Source organism: Dipodomys merriami, unplaced genomic scaffold (genome assembly GCF_024711535.1).
Source record: "Dipodomys merriami isolate MVZ:Mamm:240054 unplaced genomic scaffold, mDipMer1.0.p SCAF_84, whole genome shotgun sequence".
In the NCBI taxonomy this organism is placed as follows: Eukaryota; Metazoa; Chordata; class Mammalia; order Rodentia; family Heteromyidae; genus Dipodomys; species Dipodomys merriami.
This window is the reverse complement of record NW_027206446.1, coordinates 2611499-2628124: the sequence shown is the minus strand read 5'-3', so window position 1 is coordinate 2628124 and position 16626 is coordinate 2611499. Positions and strand designations below refer to the sequence as shown.

The window sequence follows — 16626 nt, the reverse complement described above, 5'->3', positions numbered from 1 at the left end:
ATGATGCTTTCTTTGGGAAAGCAAATCATTTTTCTCAATTGTTTTCCTTGATTTTGTTTTTTTTCCAATCTGGTTCTACGTATCAGAACATTAAAAAAACAGCGAGTTCTTCACCTCACCGTTGGGCCACCTGCAGAATCATAACCGCCAATTAGTCACAGGAGTCGCGTCAGTTTTCACTGTTTCTACAGTCTGGACATCAGCAGGCGATCTGAGATAGCGATGTGTGTTGCAGACTCTGGGGTAGGGGCAGGCTCGGGGCGCATGATGGCTGAGCGTAAGGCTGGGCGCCTGGATTCTCACTTCCAGGGGTAAAACATTCTGTCATCTATTTAGTATTGGACTCCCTATTCTAATGGATGGTAAGCCGATGTCTACGTCTCCACTCTCTCTAACTCCCATCTCTTACCACCTTCTTTGTACAATTTTGAATGAAGAAAAGAAAGTTTTTGCAAGGGTAGGATCATTCGTTGTCCATTTCTGCATACCCCGAAGAGCCCGTGAAATGTGGATAGAGTCTTCGTAATAGGAAAACCACGCCATTTATAATAATTTTTTTAAAAGCTGTGATTTCCCACATTGGTCAAAAGCTCCGCGTAACTTACTCACACTTGTTTTTACCAGGCCGTGATATCTTTAAATTATCATTTTTTCCTCATTTTGTTTATAAATTTGGGAAATTAAACATTCTTTTGTTTTCAGTATACCTGATTGTCGTATGATTGACACTGTAATAGAGTTCTCATGAGACATCTCTTATTTTTCTATATCTTTCATACAGAAAAACACTACATACAGAACCACAAAGTCATTATTACTCTTCTCTTAAGGCCATTGGTTATTTGATGGGTAAAATAGCAGAGATCAGACTACCTTTTGTAAGGAAAAAAATGGGCTACTCTGGATGCGTCGTACATCTTTTGTTTTCTATTGTCATCTCCTCTTCTTCATTGACTTTTTGGAATTTTTTAAGCTATCTTTAAGTAGTTGTACAAAGGGATTCCCGCTCAGCGAAGCAGTTGAAGAAGACAGGGCGTTCTTGGTCCGCATTTTCACCCATCCCTCCCACACCCACTCTTTCCTTCACTTCTCTGAACTTTGAGGTGATGTACTGGGTTTATGTGTACCATGCATCTTGATCTTGGCCAGCCCTCCACATTTTCACCCACCCTCCCAACCCACCCCTTCACTCATGCCAATGTCCGCTGGATTTTCTATGTCCTTCTGATTTTCTATGTCCTCCTGATTTTCCATCAAGTTCCTTTCTCCTTTCTGTTCCACCCTTCCCTTCCTCCTCCTCTCCACGCTCCTTCCTCTCCTAGTAGCCCTTGGATCGAACTTGACGCACGAGGCTCCATCCACTCTTTTGCAGACATCATAAATGATCTGGATCCAAGTAGACAATGGTCATTCGCTGTCCACTGTCCTGGAACAGTTATTCCAGGAGGGCGTGGCCCTCTCCCGTCTCTTTATTCAGAGTGGAAATGTGTTGTCAGAAGGCCGGTGTGTCGTGGTGGGAGACCAGGGCCACAGCGCTCATAACACTGAAGAGGAAGAAGAACGTCCTGTAGGTGGCCCAGGCTTGAAGGGGAGGGAGAGCTTCACAAAGCCCCATCTGGGCCCTGGCATGGAGTGCTGCGGCCAGTGAGGGACAGCAAGCCTCACGTCCCGAGTTCAAGTCCCGGTCTCAGACAAACACAGAACGCAGGAAAAGCTTGCGGGGAGGTGGGAGGCATGTCGGGGCCTTGGGAACGTTACAGAGGTAACGTCGGAGGTAACCCGCAGGGCTCGCTGAGTCTGTCTCCACACGTTGTGCTGTCAGGGGAAGTTTGCCCTTCCCTGGCCCTCACAGCACCAGCCTCCTTTAGTTGTTATCTGTTTTTTTTTTAATTTTTGTCGGTGGTGGAGCTTGAACTCAGGGCCTAGTCGCTGCCCCTGAGCTGCTTTAGCTCAAGGCGAGCGCTCCGCAGCTTTGAGCCACAGCGCCTGGTGGCTCATTAAAGATGAGTCTCACAGGCTCTCCCGCCTGGGCTGGCTTCGAACCAGGATCCTGAGATCTCAGCCTCCTGAGTCGCTGGGATGACAGCCATGAACTACCAGCACCCAGCCCTGGGTAGCTTTAATGAGACCTAAACTGAATATGGACGCAACATATAAACATATAAACTAACGTATGTGCATAAATACATATGTGTATGTATATGTATAAATATATATATATATTTATCTATGTATCTATGTAAGTTAACTCTACTGGTATATATAGTTATATATAGCTATATAAACATGTATATGTAAATATCTATATAGATATTTATATGGCTATAAATATATAGCTATATATAAATTTATATAGTTATATATAAATACATGTAGATATATGTCTATAGATATGTAGGTATAGATATATCTCTCTATAGATATCTCTCTATACAAATCTATAGAGAGATATCTCTATGTATAGATCTCTAGAGATCTCTAGAGATCTATAAAGAATATATATTCTGTGTCAGGTGCCAGCGTCTCACACTGTAATCTTAGCTACTCAGGAGGCTGAGATCTGAGGATCACAGTTCAAAGCCAGCAGAAAAGTGTGTGAGACTCTTATGTCCAATCAACCACTCATAAAACCAGAAGTAGCACTGTAGCTCAAGTGGTAGAGTGCCAGCCTTGAGCTGAAGAGCTGAGGGACAGTGCCCAGGCCCAGAGTTCAGGCCCCACAACTGACTAAAATATATTTTCTTTTCTATAAAGAATATAAGACACTATAAGAACTTACTTTCTATAATGAATAGAGATATATGCATAACTATATAGATTTATATATAGCTATCTGTAGCTATAGATTAGCTACCTAGCTAGCTATATAAGCTATAGATACAGATTTTCTATCTGTATCTATGTATAGATACAAACAAGCACATGGGTGTAGTTGACTTTGATTATGATTAATTTGTAGTGAGTTGCAGATGCAATGTTAGTTGACATTCTCAGGTGTTATCCTGTGCCCAGCCCTGCTTTCCCAGTTTTAAGTGCTTTGCATAAATTAATTCTCACTGCCAACACAAAATGAGTGTAGTTATCATCCTCTTTCCAGGAGAGTAAGCTAAAGCACAAAGAGGTAAAACTCAGTGAGTTGGTAAGCAATAGGTTTTGTGATATTATTATTATTATTATTATTATTATTATTATTATTATTATTATATTTAGCTGTGAAATATACCCCAATTATTTCATATTTGCAATTTGCTATCAAATTAATATTCTCAAATAATTTATGATATTTTTTCCTGGAGTCAAATATCTGAACGAATAAATAAAATGATTTGTGGTTGCTAAATGAAAATACATAGTTAGGTACTTGGTAGCTGTAATCCTATTAAGAAGACTGAGATCTGGAGGATTATGGTACAAAGCCAGCTCCAGCAGAAAAAGTGGGCAAGACTACCTCCTTACACAGAAAAATGTCTGACAGGGAAATGGGTCAAATGGTAGAAGGCCGACCGTGTGCCAGGTAAGCTGGATGAACATGAGATCCTCGTTCACGCTCCGGTACCAACAGAAAAAAAAGGACAATTACTTTCTAATTGAGGATATTTTTTCCCATCACTTCATCACAAATTACATCTAGCTTTCAAAGATTTTTGTGTAGGAAACACATATACCACGGTCATATAAAACAGTAGACTTCATGACCACCAATGCGTAGTAAGACTGTCCTATCGATGATGGCACATTCAATCACAGGACAGAAAAGACCTACGGAGAACTTGATACCATGTTGAGTATCATCGATCAAAGTGCATAAATTGTGTCAGTTGATAAATAAGGAAGTTTAAATTGGTGACTGGTATTAGCTAGCCCCCCCCCAAAAATCCAGATTGCCCATTTAAAAAAAACCAATCAAAGTTTGACTCCAAGACTTTTTTAGTATGCCAGCAAACTCTTAATCACTTTCAAGTGGAAACAAACAACTATTTTGGCAGTCCTGAAATTAAAGTATTTCCAGAGCTTAAATCACATCAGGATAATTACATGTACAAGTGAGGCTTATTGAAATCCTAATGTTTTGGAATTTCAGTTCTTTCTCTTGTACACTGTGGTGTGTGTCACTTTTTTTTTTTTTTAACATTTCCTAGAAGAATTTGACTATTGCCAACGCTTGGCTATGGGAACTATTACGGGCCTTGTAGGATTTAGTGTACAGGTATGTAAAGTGCTTTATCCTTAGACTATATTGTTTAAAATTAACCCCCCCCCATCTGATCTAGAAATGAGGATATTGATCCCATAAACCCTTAACTGGTGTGATTCCAGATTTTACCCAATCTTCCTCTCAAAAAAATAAATACCCTAATTGAACCATTAAATAGCAACCATGTTGGATTTTAATTAGCGTTTTGAAGAAAACTGTATTTGGCCAAACACAATGACTTGCATTAATCTTTAAGTTTTGTGGGGCCAGCAAATGAAAACTGTCAAGATTGTACACTGGGTTAAAAGAAATTCCGAATTCTGACAAAGTTTCTTTAGCTCATAGGATTTGATTCTAACTCTTTCCCAGTTTTAAGTGCTTTGCATAAATTAATTCTCACTTCTAATGTGATCTTTTAATCATCAACTAAAACTACAAGAGGTGAATAATAGCTAAAATGTCCATTTTCAAATGTTTGGCTTTTTTATGAAAGGAATTTGGCTGGGGCTGTGGCATACATCCGTGGCAGAGTGCCCACTTGGTGTGTGAGTCCCCAGGTTCAGCCTCCACCCACAAAACAAACCCAAAAGTTATTGATGACAGTCATGTATTGATGACAATAAACTCTGTATATTCTACATCTCAAATACTGGCAATCCGTAATTCTTGTAGTAAAGACATCTCTAGATGTGCTTGGTGTAGCACATTAGACAGTCATGAAAATAGAATACGTACTCTGTTTTACTTTTTAAGGCAAAACCAAATCATTCCATTCATGTCTGTTCAGTGTTCTAATAATTACCTTTTTGAAAGGCTTATCAAAATGATATTGAGCATTCTTCTCAGCATTAAAATCCTGATAGTGTAATGTGGCTAATCCACATTGCTTTTCCTTCTTGACTTCAAAGAAGGTACGAGTATATTTAGAACGTAGCCATATCACTTTTCCTTCTGAAACAGACAACTCCCATTCCTAAATATGTGCATGACCTAAAGCCTAGAGGAAAACACAGTTGAGTTTAAGCTACAAAATTAAAATATAAACAGCGGTAGACTCCACCTGACCTGACTCCCGTCACTTTGTTTAAAAAGTCAAATATTAGACATATGTAAATTTTTTTTTTGCTTGTTCAATTTTTCAGTATGCTTTGCCACAGCAGCTCAAGGGAGATTAAGAAAGGGGGGGGGAAAGCCCTACATAAACACACAAAGCAAAAACCAGAGCTCGTGTGTAAAGCTACTGCACTGGAGCGAATGTGGTTTAATTCTTGGCACCGACAGCCTGTTGGGGAATTACAATATGTTGGCATGAGTCTGGAGGCTCCATTGTTCCACATGAGGGAATCAGTCTTAAGAGTGTTTGGCACAGAGGGAAATAGGGAGTGAGAGTTGCAGGGAATGAACAGGCCCGAAAGAGGCTGTTGTAACAATGGCTGGCACCTTGGGAAGCCATTCGCTGGTGGGGATCGCCACAGGCATTGCTGTGAAGTAGCATATGCGAGGGGGAAAAAATAGAACGCGTACAAGAGAATAAAAAGCCAGTAACTATATCAGAGGGCCCCGGTGGCAGAAAGAAATACAAGTACACTGTTTACAGCCTCCTTAACTTGCAGACGGGTGATGGGGATCGCTCCTGTCTCGTTTATTATGCTAGCTTATTTCTGAACACTTATTTTTTTTCTTTCTTTTTATTATTTTTTAAATAATAATATGCATTTAGCTGGGTGCCGGCGGCTCACCCCTGTAATCTTAGCTATTTAGGAGGCTGATATCTGAGGATCATGATTGGAAGCCAGCCTGGGCAAGGAAAGTCCGTGAGACTCTACTTCAAGAGAGAAAATGGCTGGACAGGGAGGTGTAGCTTGAGTGAAAAAGCTAACGGACAGCAGCTAGGCCCTGAGTTCAAGTCCCAATGCCAACACGTACACACACACTCACACACACACACAAATATACATACACACACATACACACAAGCACACATATATTCACATGTACTTTTATGTGTGTATATATATTTGTGTGTGTTTATATGCATTTAAATTTCCATTAAACAGATCCTTGAATTAAGACCTGGTTTTGTATCACCTTGGTTCTAGTTTCTGATTTGACGATGTTGGGCAATCGTGTTTCTAAGATCTTAGTTTCCTGAACTGTCACATGGATTAAATAATTGGACTGCTAGCCTGTGGTAGCAAAATACTCTAAATGTAAGTAAGTATTGACTTTCACCCTTGCTTCAGTGCAAGCAGCCCTAGATGCTGTGTTGGAAGGGAATCCTGACCCCCAGTCCTCCAGAGAATAATCTTTTAAACATTTAAAAACACAGCACATCAGGCTGGGAAGGTGGCTCAGGGGTAGAGCACTTGCCTTGCATGTATGAGGCCCCGGGTTCAATTCCTCAGCAACACACAAGCAGAAAAAGCTGGAAGTGGTGCTGTGGATCAAGTGGTAGAGCGCTAACCTTGAGCTGAAAAGCTAAGGGACAGCGCCCAGGCCCAGAGTTCAAGCCTGTGACTGACAAACAAGCAAACAAAAATCTTCACAAAAATGTGAATTATCTACAACTTGAATACTTAAAAAATAATATTGAATTAAACACAGCACCTTATTCACATGCTAAAACACCATTCCTGACCGTAGCTTCTCCATAGGAGGCTGAGATCTGAGGACTGTGGTTCAAAGCCAGCCCAGGCAGGAAAGTGCATGAGACATTTACCTCCAAAAAGAGTCAGAAGTAGACGCGAGAGTCAAGTGGTCGTGTGCCAGTCTTAAGCGTAAAGCTAAGTAAGAACCTCAGATCCTGAGTTCAAGCCCTAGTACTGGCAAAAACAAAACAAAACAACAGCAACAAAAATAAAACCCACAATTGTATGTGTTTCCTACATCTCATTTTAGAAATGCGTTAGTCAGGGGACAACTATTCTCTCTTTCACTTCATAAATTCTGAAGCAGGCGCTTGCCTAATGGCGATATCTTTCACTTAGTTCATTCACAAATTAGTGAGCAGGTGCACTGTAAATACCGGGATTCTGACACTGGGTCTTTTCCTTTTCTAACCATGAATTTCCTGGGCAATATTACTGCTTTTTTGAGAAGTTGGATCACTTCTATATGTCTGCTGGGTGTTGATGGCTGGGCTGTCACTCTTGAGCATTTCATTAGGGAAAAGGGGGAACAAAAAAATAAGAAGAAGACAGATCAGCCACTAGGGAACTCGATGTGGGCCTCCTGGAGCTAGTTATTGACAAATGGACACTCACCCCTGCCCCCTCCCCCGGAGTCCTCACCCCTGCCTGCCACTGGCCCCGCTTACTAGAGTCACCGCGCAGAGCCTGAACTGCCCAGTACCTCCTCCACCGTCAAAGCAAAATGAACCACCTCTCCTGGTCAACCGGCTTTCACTAAGCTGGGCAGAAATGGGAGCTGAAAACACACATTGCTTACCAGAGAAGGAGAATGATAAAGGATTCTTGCGTTTGGATCTCGTAGTTGCTATTCCTATGCATGTAGCATCCTGGGATGTTGATTTATTCTTTCACACCGCTAGTGGGGTTAGTGATGGTGTTTTCCTACTTCCTAGAATGCTTTAATAGATGAGAGGGAGGGAGGGACAGACAGACAGACAGACAGACGAGAGACAAAGAAAGAGAAAGAAACCAAAAGACAAAGAAATAGAGGAGGGACAGAGAGAGAGCCCAGAGACACAGAAAGTCGAGACAGACAGACCTGGAGGGAATCCTGGAAGTGGCAAAGACTTTTGAGTTCCAAGCCCGGAACCTGGCTCCATCTGGGGGAAAACCACCGTGTCTTCCTTAACTCCGGTTCCTTAAGCAGTCAGACATGTATGGGTCCTTGGAAGATTCTGGAGGGAAGCGTGATGCCACATCATGTGATGTCACACCAGGCTTCTGGCCGGGGCCGAGACTCCGCCTTCAAAAACTAACCGCTTGCCCCGCCATTTCCCTGCGGATAAGTGTCAGGAATTTGTGGAGAAAAGTAATTAACCCACGCCTTTAATTCTTCTTATGAAATGCCAGCCCAGTCTCTTCTTACCTTGCATTTTGTGTCCTTCCCCCCCACCTCAAATCTGTAACACAGATGTTTTGATATACTTTAGGTCTTTAGGTCAGTTACTGTGCTAAAAATAAGAGGACATGGGCTAAAAACAAAATAAACCTTTGAAAGAATTGTAGCCGAGTTCCTGGAACCCAAGCTGTTCAAGAAATACCTGTACATCTTAGTTGACTATACATGGCCCGCCCAGCTTTAACGTCTTCCTTGATCTTAGATATGACAGTCCTCGGGAGTTAGGCCCTGCTGCGATGCTCCATTTGTGAAACAACTTGGTCTTGGAGAAGTTATTCATTCCCTTTCTCATAATCCAGGAGCCTCTGGTTACGCTAGTTCATAAAAGAGGCCAAAACCGTTCAGCAATCGGGTGACTGTTTCTTTAACTCTGCAACTTTAGACAGAAGACTTCTGTTTCTTTGTGAGTTTCACTACAGTGAATATTTTGTCTAGCTGCTGGGGAAAGTCTTTGTTCTGGGCTTGGTAGACAATGGTCTTCAAAGTAAAATGGTCTGCTTTGGGGCCTGAGAGTTCAGGGGCCCATTGTACGCGCACAATGGGTTTCTGTAGCCCGCATTCCTGCTTTCCAAAGGTGTGTTAGCTTTTAATGACGGACACTTTTCTATGGCAAACGCTCTGTTGGCTGAGTTCTGTTTACATGCTACTCAGGAATTTTTGTAGAGAGCTAAGGAGGAAAAAAAAAAAAGAAGAAAGTGTATTTTTTTTCTTTGACCTCTGATAAGTTTAAGAAGTGATTTGGCATACGCCGCTTACCAAGAATGGAATAGAAATGTGGGAAACCCTGGCAGAAGTTACTTTAAACTTATTATGAAAGCCATCAGTAGACTTGAGCTATTGATTTCCACGCAGAGATCTTTCCTCTGTGTTCTTGCTCTCCAGAATTACCAAATTGGTTTCCAAACAATGAGGAGTGCAAAAGGCATGTTTTAGGAAAAAGTAAAAGTAAATTCTTTATGTGTGTGTGTGTGTGTGTGTGTGTATAGTTATTGTAAAGGTAATATACAGAAGGGTTATCACTACGTAAGTCAGATAATGAGAACATTTCCTTTTGGACAATGTATGCACCCCAGTTTTTTTCCTTCCTGTCCTCATCCACAAGTGATAGAGTTCATTTTCCAAACAGTGTCCAGTAAGGACCACAGCTGCATTTCTACACCTTTGTCCCTCCGTTTCTGCCCCCTCATCTTCTCCCAGACACAGACACGTAAAACCAAGACAAAAGGTACAGAAAAGGAAAACAGCAACAAAGATTTAAAACAACAACAACTCTTGTTTGCATGTCTTAGAGTTCATTTGGCTAACCACTATTTCATATGCTCCTGTGCTCTTAGCTCAGAGCCTTTTTGATCTCACGGTGTGAATGTCTAGAGATCTGTATACTTCGTCATGTCCCAGTATATTTGTCGTCTGGTAAAAGTACATTCTTTACGCTTCCCTTTCCCCCTCCCAATTCAAAAATATAGATATGTATTTTGACTGCAAGAAGTGTTTCACTTCGGAGAGAAATTTGAATCTGTGCTTTGGTCAAAACCTCACCCAGACTTTGTGGCTGGCTGTAATTTGAGTCCCTGGGGAAAGGGAGAAAATAAAAAGTATTTGAGATTAGCCAAAGGTGATGATGAGAACTCTTTCAGATGAACTTGTCTGTCAGGGGAAACTAACCAGATTCTAATAACGTTATGGTCTTTCTCTGTGGGACAGAAGGTCCCTTTGATAAGTTAACTTTATGTCTCCAGCAGGGGGTAAACAAATGCCTGAACAGACACAAATACACATAAACACCAGTGTGGAGAAAGGCAGTACATGTCTTCCATCCAGATAATAAGTGTGGGCATTGTTATTTAGATGCGGCATACTGGGATACTTATCTTCTAGAACATTCTATTTTCTGACTGAATGCTGGGGCTAATCGTGGGATTGCAAACCATTGTAATTGTGTACACATCTAAATGCCGACAAGAATAGCCAATTACATCGTGGAGAACTGACTTTGCTGTTTGGGAGTTTTATTAGCATTTATATTTACTTATACATTAAATTCCACACAATAGGCGAGGTCGCCAACCAAGAGATAGACAGAAACAAACACCACACTAAAGCACAAAAATGTGTGCGCGCTACCCCAATACCAGGCTTTTGGGGGGAAGGAAGCCTATGATGTGAACCAGAAATAAGCAAATAATAGGTTTCCATGATAAGTATTACTTCTTTAGATTTTACAATCTTTTCCAAGCTTCTTTTATATCAAATTTTTTTTTATTTTAATGTTCACAATGCTGGCAAATCTTGCCACCTTGTGCTCTCCCACCATGAGATGTTAAACACACATTATAAAGTGCATGTAATTGTACACATAACACACACAGGGGTATAATTACAAGGCGCAGATTTAAGAGCTAATTCTTTGCCTTTATTTGATTTTTTTTCTCACTCTGCATTTTATCGACGTCATTATTTTTTGATGGCAGACTAACCACCCTGACATTGACAGGAATCCAGGAGGAATCTGTTTACCAAATCAAAAAGGAAAATTAAAAAAAAAAAACGGACCACAGGCCTATGCCCTCCACATTGCCATAAAGAATTAGTAGAGCTTTGTTCTGCACAAGGAAAAGGCTAATAATTCTGGAAATAGGAGGTGACAAAACACCTTCCTTTCCCCCACCCTCATTATCAGCGTGGATGGCTTCCTTCCGAACGGCCCCGGCCCCCGGCCAGGGTCGGCTTTGTTGAGTGGACATTGGAAGGAGGTTGAGTTGTTTATACGTTGTTTTGTTTTGTTTTCTCCACTTAGAGACACCTAGTATCGAAAAGCTACTCTCAAAGGACTGGAAAGACAAGCTTCTTGCAATGGGATCAGGGAACTTTGGAGAAATCAAAGGTAACGCATGCATGATTATTTTGATTTAAACGTACAGACAGGAAGTTGAGAGTTAGAAAGGACACTGGGGAAAAGTATTTCTACCATCTCTTCTGCGCTTCTGGTAGAAACTGTGCTCAGTTTTCTTTCTAAGGAAGAATGGAATGCTATGTGTGTGTTTGTTTGTGTTGTTTTTTGCTTTTGTTTTTTATTTTGGTCATGAGTCTTGAACTCAGAGCCTGGGTACTGTCTCTGAGCAATTTTTCTCAAGACTAGTGCTCTACCACTTTGAGCCACGGCTCCACTTCCAATTTTCAGGTGGTTCATTGGAGATGTTCCTGCCCAGGCTGGCCGTGAAAAGAGAACCTCAGATCTCAGCCTCCTGAGTAGCTAAAATTATAGTCATGAGCCACTGGTATGTGGCTGTTTTTAATCTCTTTGTGCTGGGTTTGGGGCTTGAACTCAGTGCCTGGGAGCTCTCCTTAAAGGCTTTTTTTTTTGTTTTTTTTGTTTTTTAATTTTTCTCCTCAAGAATAGCACTCTACCATTACAGCCATAACTACTTTGGGCTTTTTGGATGATGACTTGGAAATACGAGTCTCACAGAATTTCCTGTCCAGGCTGGCTTCAAACTGTAACCTCAGATCTTAGCCTCCTGAGTAGCCACTATTAGTGTAGAGCTAATGGTATATATATATATATATATATATATATATATATATATATATATATATATATATATATATATATTTAATATTGGAACTTCATTATATCTTTAACATGCTTCAGCTTACTTTGTTATTATTTTACTTTTTTCCTCCCGGTCCTGAGGCTTGAACTCAGGGCCTGGGCGCTGTCCCTGAGCTCCTTTGCTCAAGGCTAGTGCTCTCCCACTTTGAGCCACAGCTCCACTTGCAGTTTTCTGGTGGTGCATTGGAGATCAGAGTCTCATGGACTTTTCCCTGCTGGGGCTGGCTTTTGAATTGCAGTCCTCAGACCTCAGCCTCCTGAGTGGCTAGGATGGCAGGTGTGAGCCACTGGTACCCGGCTGCAATGTGATTCGTTTGTCGTTGATGTTGTTCCTTTCTTTAGTTTAATTTAAATCTACCACCACAGAAGACTAAGAGAAAATCTTTATGGAATACAGAGATTGACTACCCAAACCTGAAGTTACTGGGAATTGTGGGGGAGGGGGAGGATTGGGGAGGATGCAGGAAAAAGGTAAATTTCTTCTTACAGAAATAAAAGCACGGGGCCGGGAAGGTGGCTCAGTGGTAGAGCGCTTGCTTGCCTTGCATGCCTGAGGCCCTGGGTTCGATTCCTCAGCACCACATACGCAGAAAAGGCCAGAAGTGGTGCTGTGGCTCAAGTGGTAGAGCGCTAGCCTTGAGCTGAAGAGCTGAGGGACAGCGCCCAGGCCCAGAGTTCAGGCCCCACAACCAGACCCCCCCCCAAAAAAAAAGAAAGAAAAGCACAGCCAGATGCCAGTGGCTCCCGCCTGTCATCCCAGCTACTCAGGATGCTGAGATCTGAGGATCGGGGTTCGAAGCCAGCCTGGGCAGGAAAGTCCCTGAGACTTTTTTCTCCAATAAACCACCAGAAAACCGGACGTGGTGCTGTGGCTCAAGTGGTAGAGCGCTCACCTTGAGCTGAAGAGCTCAGGGACAGCGCCCAGGCCCAGGGTTCAAGCCCCAAGACTGACAAGAAAGAAAGAAAGAAAGAAAGAAAGAAAGAAAGAAAGAAAGAAAGAAAGAAAGAAAGAAAGAAAGAAAGAGAACAAAACGAAAAGCACATTGTCCTTTCAACTCATGTAAAGGCATTTTTTTCCCTCGGAGCATTATAAGCAGTTGACATTTCTTATTTGTTACTGTTAAGGATCCTTAAGATTATGCATTCGAAGTTGGGATTCATTTTGAGACAGTTAATGTACGTGGTCATTACCATCGATGTACGTGATATATAACTGTGTACATTTTTGGTGGATACCCATTACCCATCTTACACACTGCCAGATTTCTTCTCATGGGCATGAAGAAGTGTGCTCTTTTTGCACATGTGTGTCTGCACATGTTTTCCTAAAGAGCTAAGGGCTTGTCTTCTAAGTGAGTGAGGACATCATACTAACTTAGAACCCAGAGAGAGGTAACACTCATCAAATATTTGACCTAGGTGACATCTCTGCATGGAAATTTGGAAAGTTCCAGAACACATGGCACTATTTCATGCCTCCATCAAAGCATTTGGAATTACATACCTGTGGGCCACAATTCATCACCAAGGAGGATTAAGAAAATATTCCTAGTTACTCAGAAGTCATAGATGAGAACCGAAGTTCGTGGCCAGCCAGGGCAGGAAGTCCATGAGACTCTTCAGTATAATCAGGCAGCAAAACACACTGGAAGTGGAGATGTGTGTGGCTCCAGTGGTAGAACACTAGCCTTGAGCAGAAAAAATCCAAACGAGAGCTTGAGGCCCTGAGTTCAAGTCCCAGTACTGGAATGAGAGAGAGAGAGAGAGAGAGAGAGAGAGAGAGAGAGAGAGAGAGAGAGAGAGAGAGAGAGAGAGAGAGAGAGAGAGAGAGAGAGAGGGAGGGAGGGAGGGAGGAAGAGAGGGAGGGAAGGAGGGAGGGAATAAATAGTTCTAATCAAATACACCAATGAAAATCGATCATGGAATAAAATTTAAATGGCAATGTTTTTCTTGGAAGGGAAGGACAGAGCCCAAGGAGAAAGCGATCTTTAGTTTTCGGAGAGAGAAGGTCTCTGTATCCCTCTGTACTCTGATGGGTCTTGATCCATTTCACCTGAGGAATAATAGCGCTCTTCTTACTCCACTGACCCACCGAGAGAATGAGGGAGAGCAGAGTGGAGAGCGGAGCACCGGCTCAAGCCTCCTCACCTCTCTTCTTTGGAGGACAAACTGACTAACTCGTTTCTCCCTCCTCCTCCATTTCCATCACAAGTTACACTTAAAAGCAGCAGCAGCAGCAGTAGCAGCAGTAGCAGCAGCAGCAGCAGCAGCAGCAGCAGCCACAACAAGGGGGGGGGGGGGAAGGTGGGGGGTAAAACGGACTCAGCTGTCCTTCAAGGCCTGCCCCGGGGCGTTCATTGAGCGAGTGACAGCCCCCCACAAAGGAAGGTTCTGTGCTTCACTTTCAGGGTTTTTCTTGTTCTTTGAAGGCTTCCTTTGCAGAGCCCAAGTTGGGTGATTGGCCTCTGGTTCTGTGCGAAAAGCTGTTTTCCGATGTATTTTAAAAGCAGCTGTAGAACACACACGTTCTGTGTGTGTGTGTGTGTGTGTGTGTGTGTGTGTGTGTGTGTGTGTGGTCTCTGTCTCTTTGTAACTCTCTTGTCTGTCTCTGTCTCTGTCTCTCTCTCTGTCTCTCTCTATCTTCCCCCCCCCCTCCCTTTTCTGTTGTTACAGGCGCGCGGGCTTGGCAGTAAACTGGGGGGAACTTTACTTTTGCAGCTGCTTGCAGGCCAGTTGCGGTCCCCCCACTGTGCACAGGTGGTCAGAGAGGGCACAGGGCGAGGAGGCTGCCCTCTGGGGGTGAGAGGATTGGAGGGAGCGGCTCTGAGGGAGAGGCGGGCAGGCAGGAGGATGGGGAGCCCAGGAAGTCAGGCAGAACAGCGGCTTAGCTGCAACGCCAGCTCCTTGTTTCTTAATGAAACCAATGTAAGTGGCGTGCATGCAATGCAGGAACTTTGTTTTGCGTGGGAGAGAGAAGGATGGCTCTATGCTGCTTTATATACATACATTATATATATATATATATATATACACACACACACACATATATACATATATACATATACATAGGAACTCACTGAATCATCAGTTGCTGGAGCCATGAGGACCCTGGAAAACGATGCGCTCAGATAGAAGCTTTGCTTGCGTTAGGAAGCTGGTGCCCTGATAATATTTGTAGGGTCTTCTGGGGGATCGAAACTTTGCTCTTTACTTTTTAACTAAAATGGAATGGAAAGAAGGAAGGGAAAGAAAAGGGGAAAGAGACAGAGTCAGAGCAAAAGGAGATCCCTTTCTCAACCATTTAAATGGCTGCCAATTGAAGGCACAATTCTCTTGGCAGTCATTTAAATACTCCAGTACTCCCTGAATATTTAATAAACCTTATACTCTTAAAGCCTGGTATTAAGTAACACCGATAACATGGCTTTCAAGGTAAATTGAAAAATATTAGACTCACAACTTGGAAGGGTTTGGAGAAGTGTATTTCTTACTCTCAGTGTTCACAAAGCAAAAAGGATGGCTTGGAGCATGACTCAGGCGGTAGAGCACCTATCTAAACCTTAGTTTAATTCATAGCACTGGAGATTACTTTCAGCCTTCTTCCCTGTGAATATATGAGGTGGGGAAAGGTGTGCGTGTGTGTGTGTGTGTGCGCGCGCGCGCGTGCGTGCACGTGTGTGTGCACATTGATATAAACATTTTTTTCTACCCAACTCTTTCACCCAGCTTTGTATCATGAACAAGATCCAAAACCTTAAACTGTTCTTCAAATGCAACTTTTTCAGGGCTTTAAAACAATTCTCCTTTATGAAAGTCCCGTCGGTGTCTGATTATTCCTAGCTGATGAGCAGAGTGCTTCGTTTCTCATTGAAAGCACTTATTAGTATTTCCCTATCTTCCTCCTTGTTTTCTGGGGCTAGGTTTGTAAAAGCAAGTTATATTGTTTCTTCTTCTTCCTCGTGTGCATCAACACAGCGGTTTACTTCCATATCATATGAGTATTTTCATTGATGGTACTCAGATTACCGACTATTAAGAAATAATACCTATTAGCTAATTATTCTGAAGAAATATTCCTTCGTGCCTCTGGGATCCAAATATCTGAGATTTATTAAATCCTGAGTAACCATCGATTGGCCCCAGGATGTACTGTTGTACGGGACCTCAGTCGCAAGACACAGAGAAGCCACATTTTAAGAGCTTGAATCTGTCACCCCGCGAGTACACTTAGCACTGTGAGAGAACTGAGCTGTGACAGCAGGAGAGGAAAGAAAGAGCAGGAAGACGATTCCAACAAACCAGATCAGCGTCCAAGGAGAGCTGAAGTGAGACCTGAGAAGAGCCAGGAGCCGGGAGGCAGGTGGCGTGCTGTTACGGCCCCTGAGTTGGTCCAGGCCGAAGTCTGGTCCGGGCCCGGGGGCAGGTTCACCGGAAGCTGGAGAGTCTGGAGAGCTCAGAGCACAGAAGTGACAGGTCCAGTAACCTATCATCCAAGGCCTGCCTGTCACCCAGGGGTGGAACTGCCCTGTCTCCACCATGAAAACAAGATGGCGCCCGTGAAGTCCAATTCCCTATCATCCACCACGTGGCCAAGATGGCACTGGTGAGAGCCAGTAGCCTTTTTTCAGTATCAACGTTCACGACTGATAATAAGAAAGAGCACAACAGATGAATCTTTTTTTTTTAATATTCACACGACATTTTATTCTGGATGTCTGTTTATTAGAAA

General features: G+C 42.7%; 1 protein-coding gene across 13 annotated transcripts in view; it reads left to right on the top strand.

Moving 5' to 3' along the window:
• Window positions 1–16626, top strand: part of Sox5 (SRY-box transcription factor 5) — an 857426-nt gene that overhangs the window by 644616 nt on the left and 196184 nt on the right. For all 13 annotated transcript variants that reach the window (XM_070011779.1, XM_070011777.1, XM_070011776.1 and 10 more), the window contains one exon: window positions 11082–11168. In XM_070011779.1, the coding sequence (XP_069867880.1) occupies window positions 11082–11168 (87 nt within the window). The remainder of the gene's footprint in view (window positions 1–11081; window positions 11169–16626) is intronic.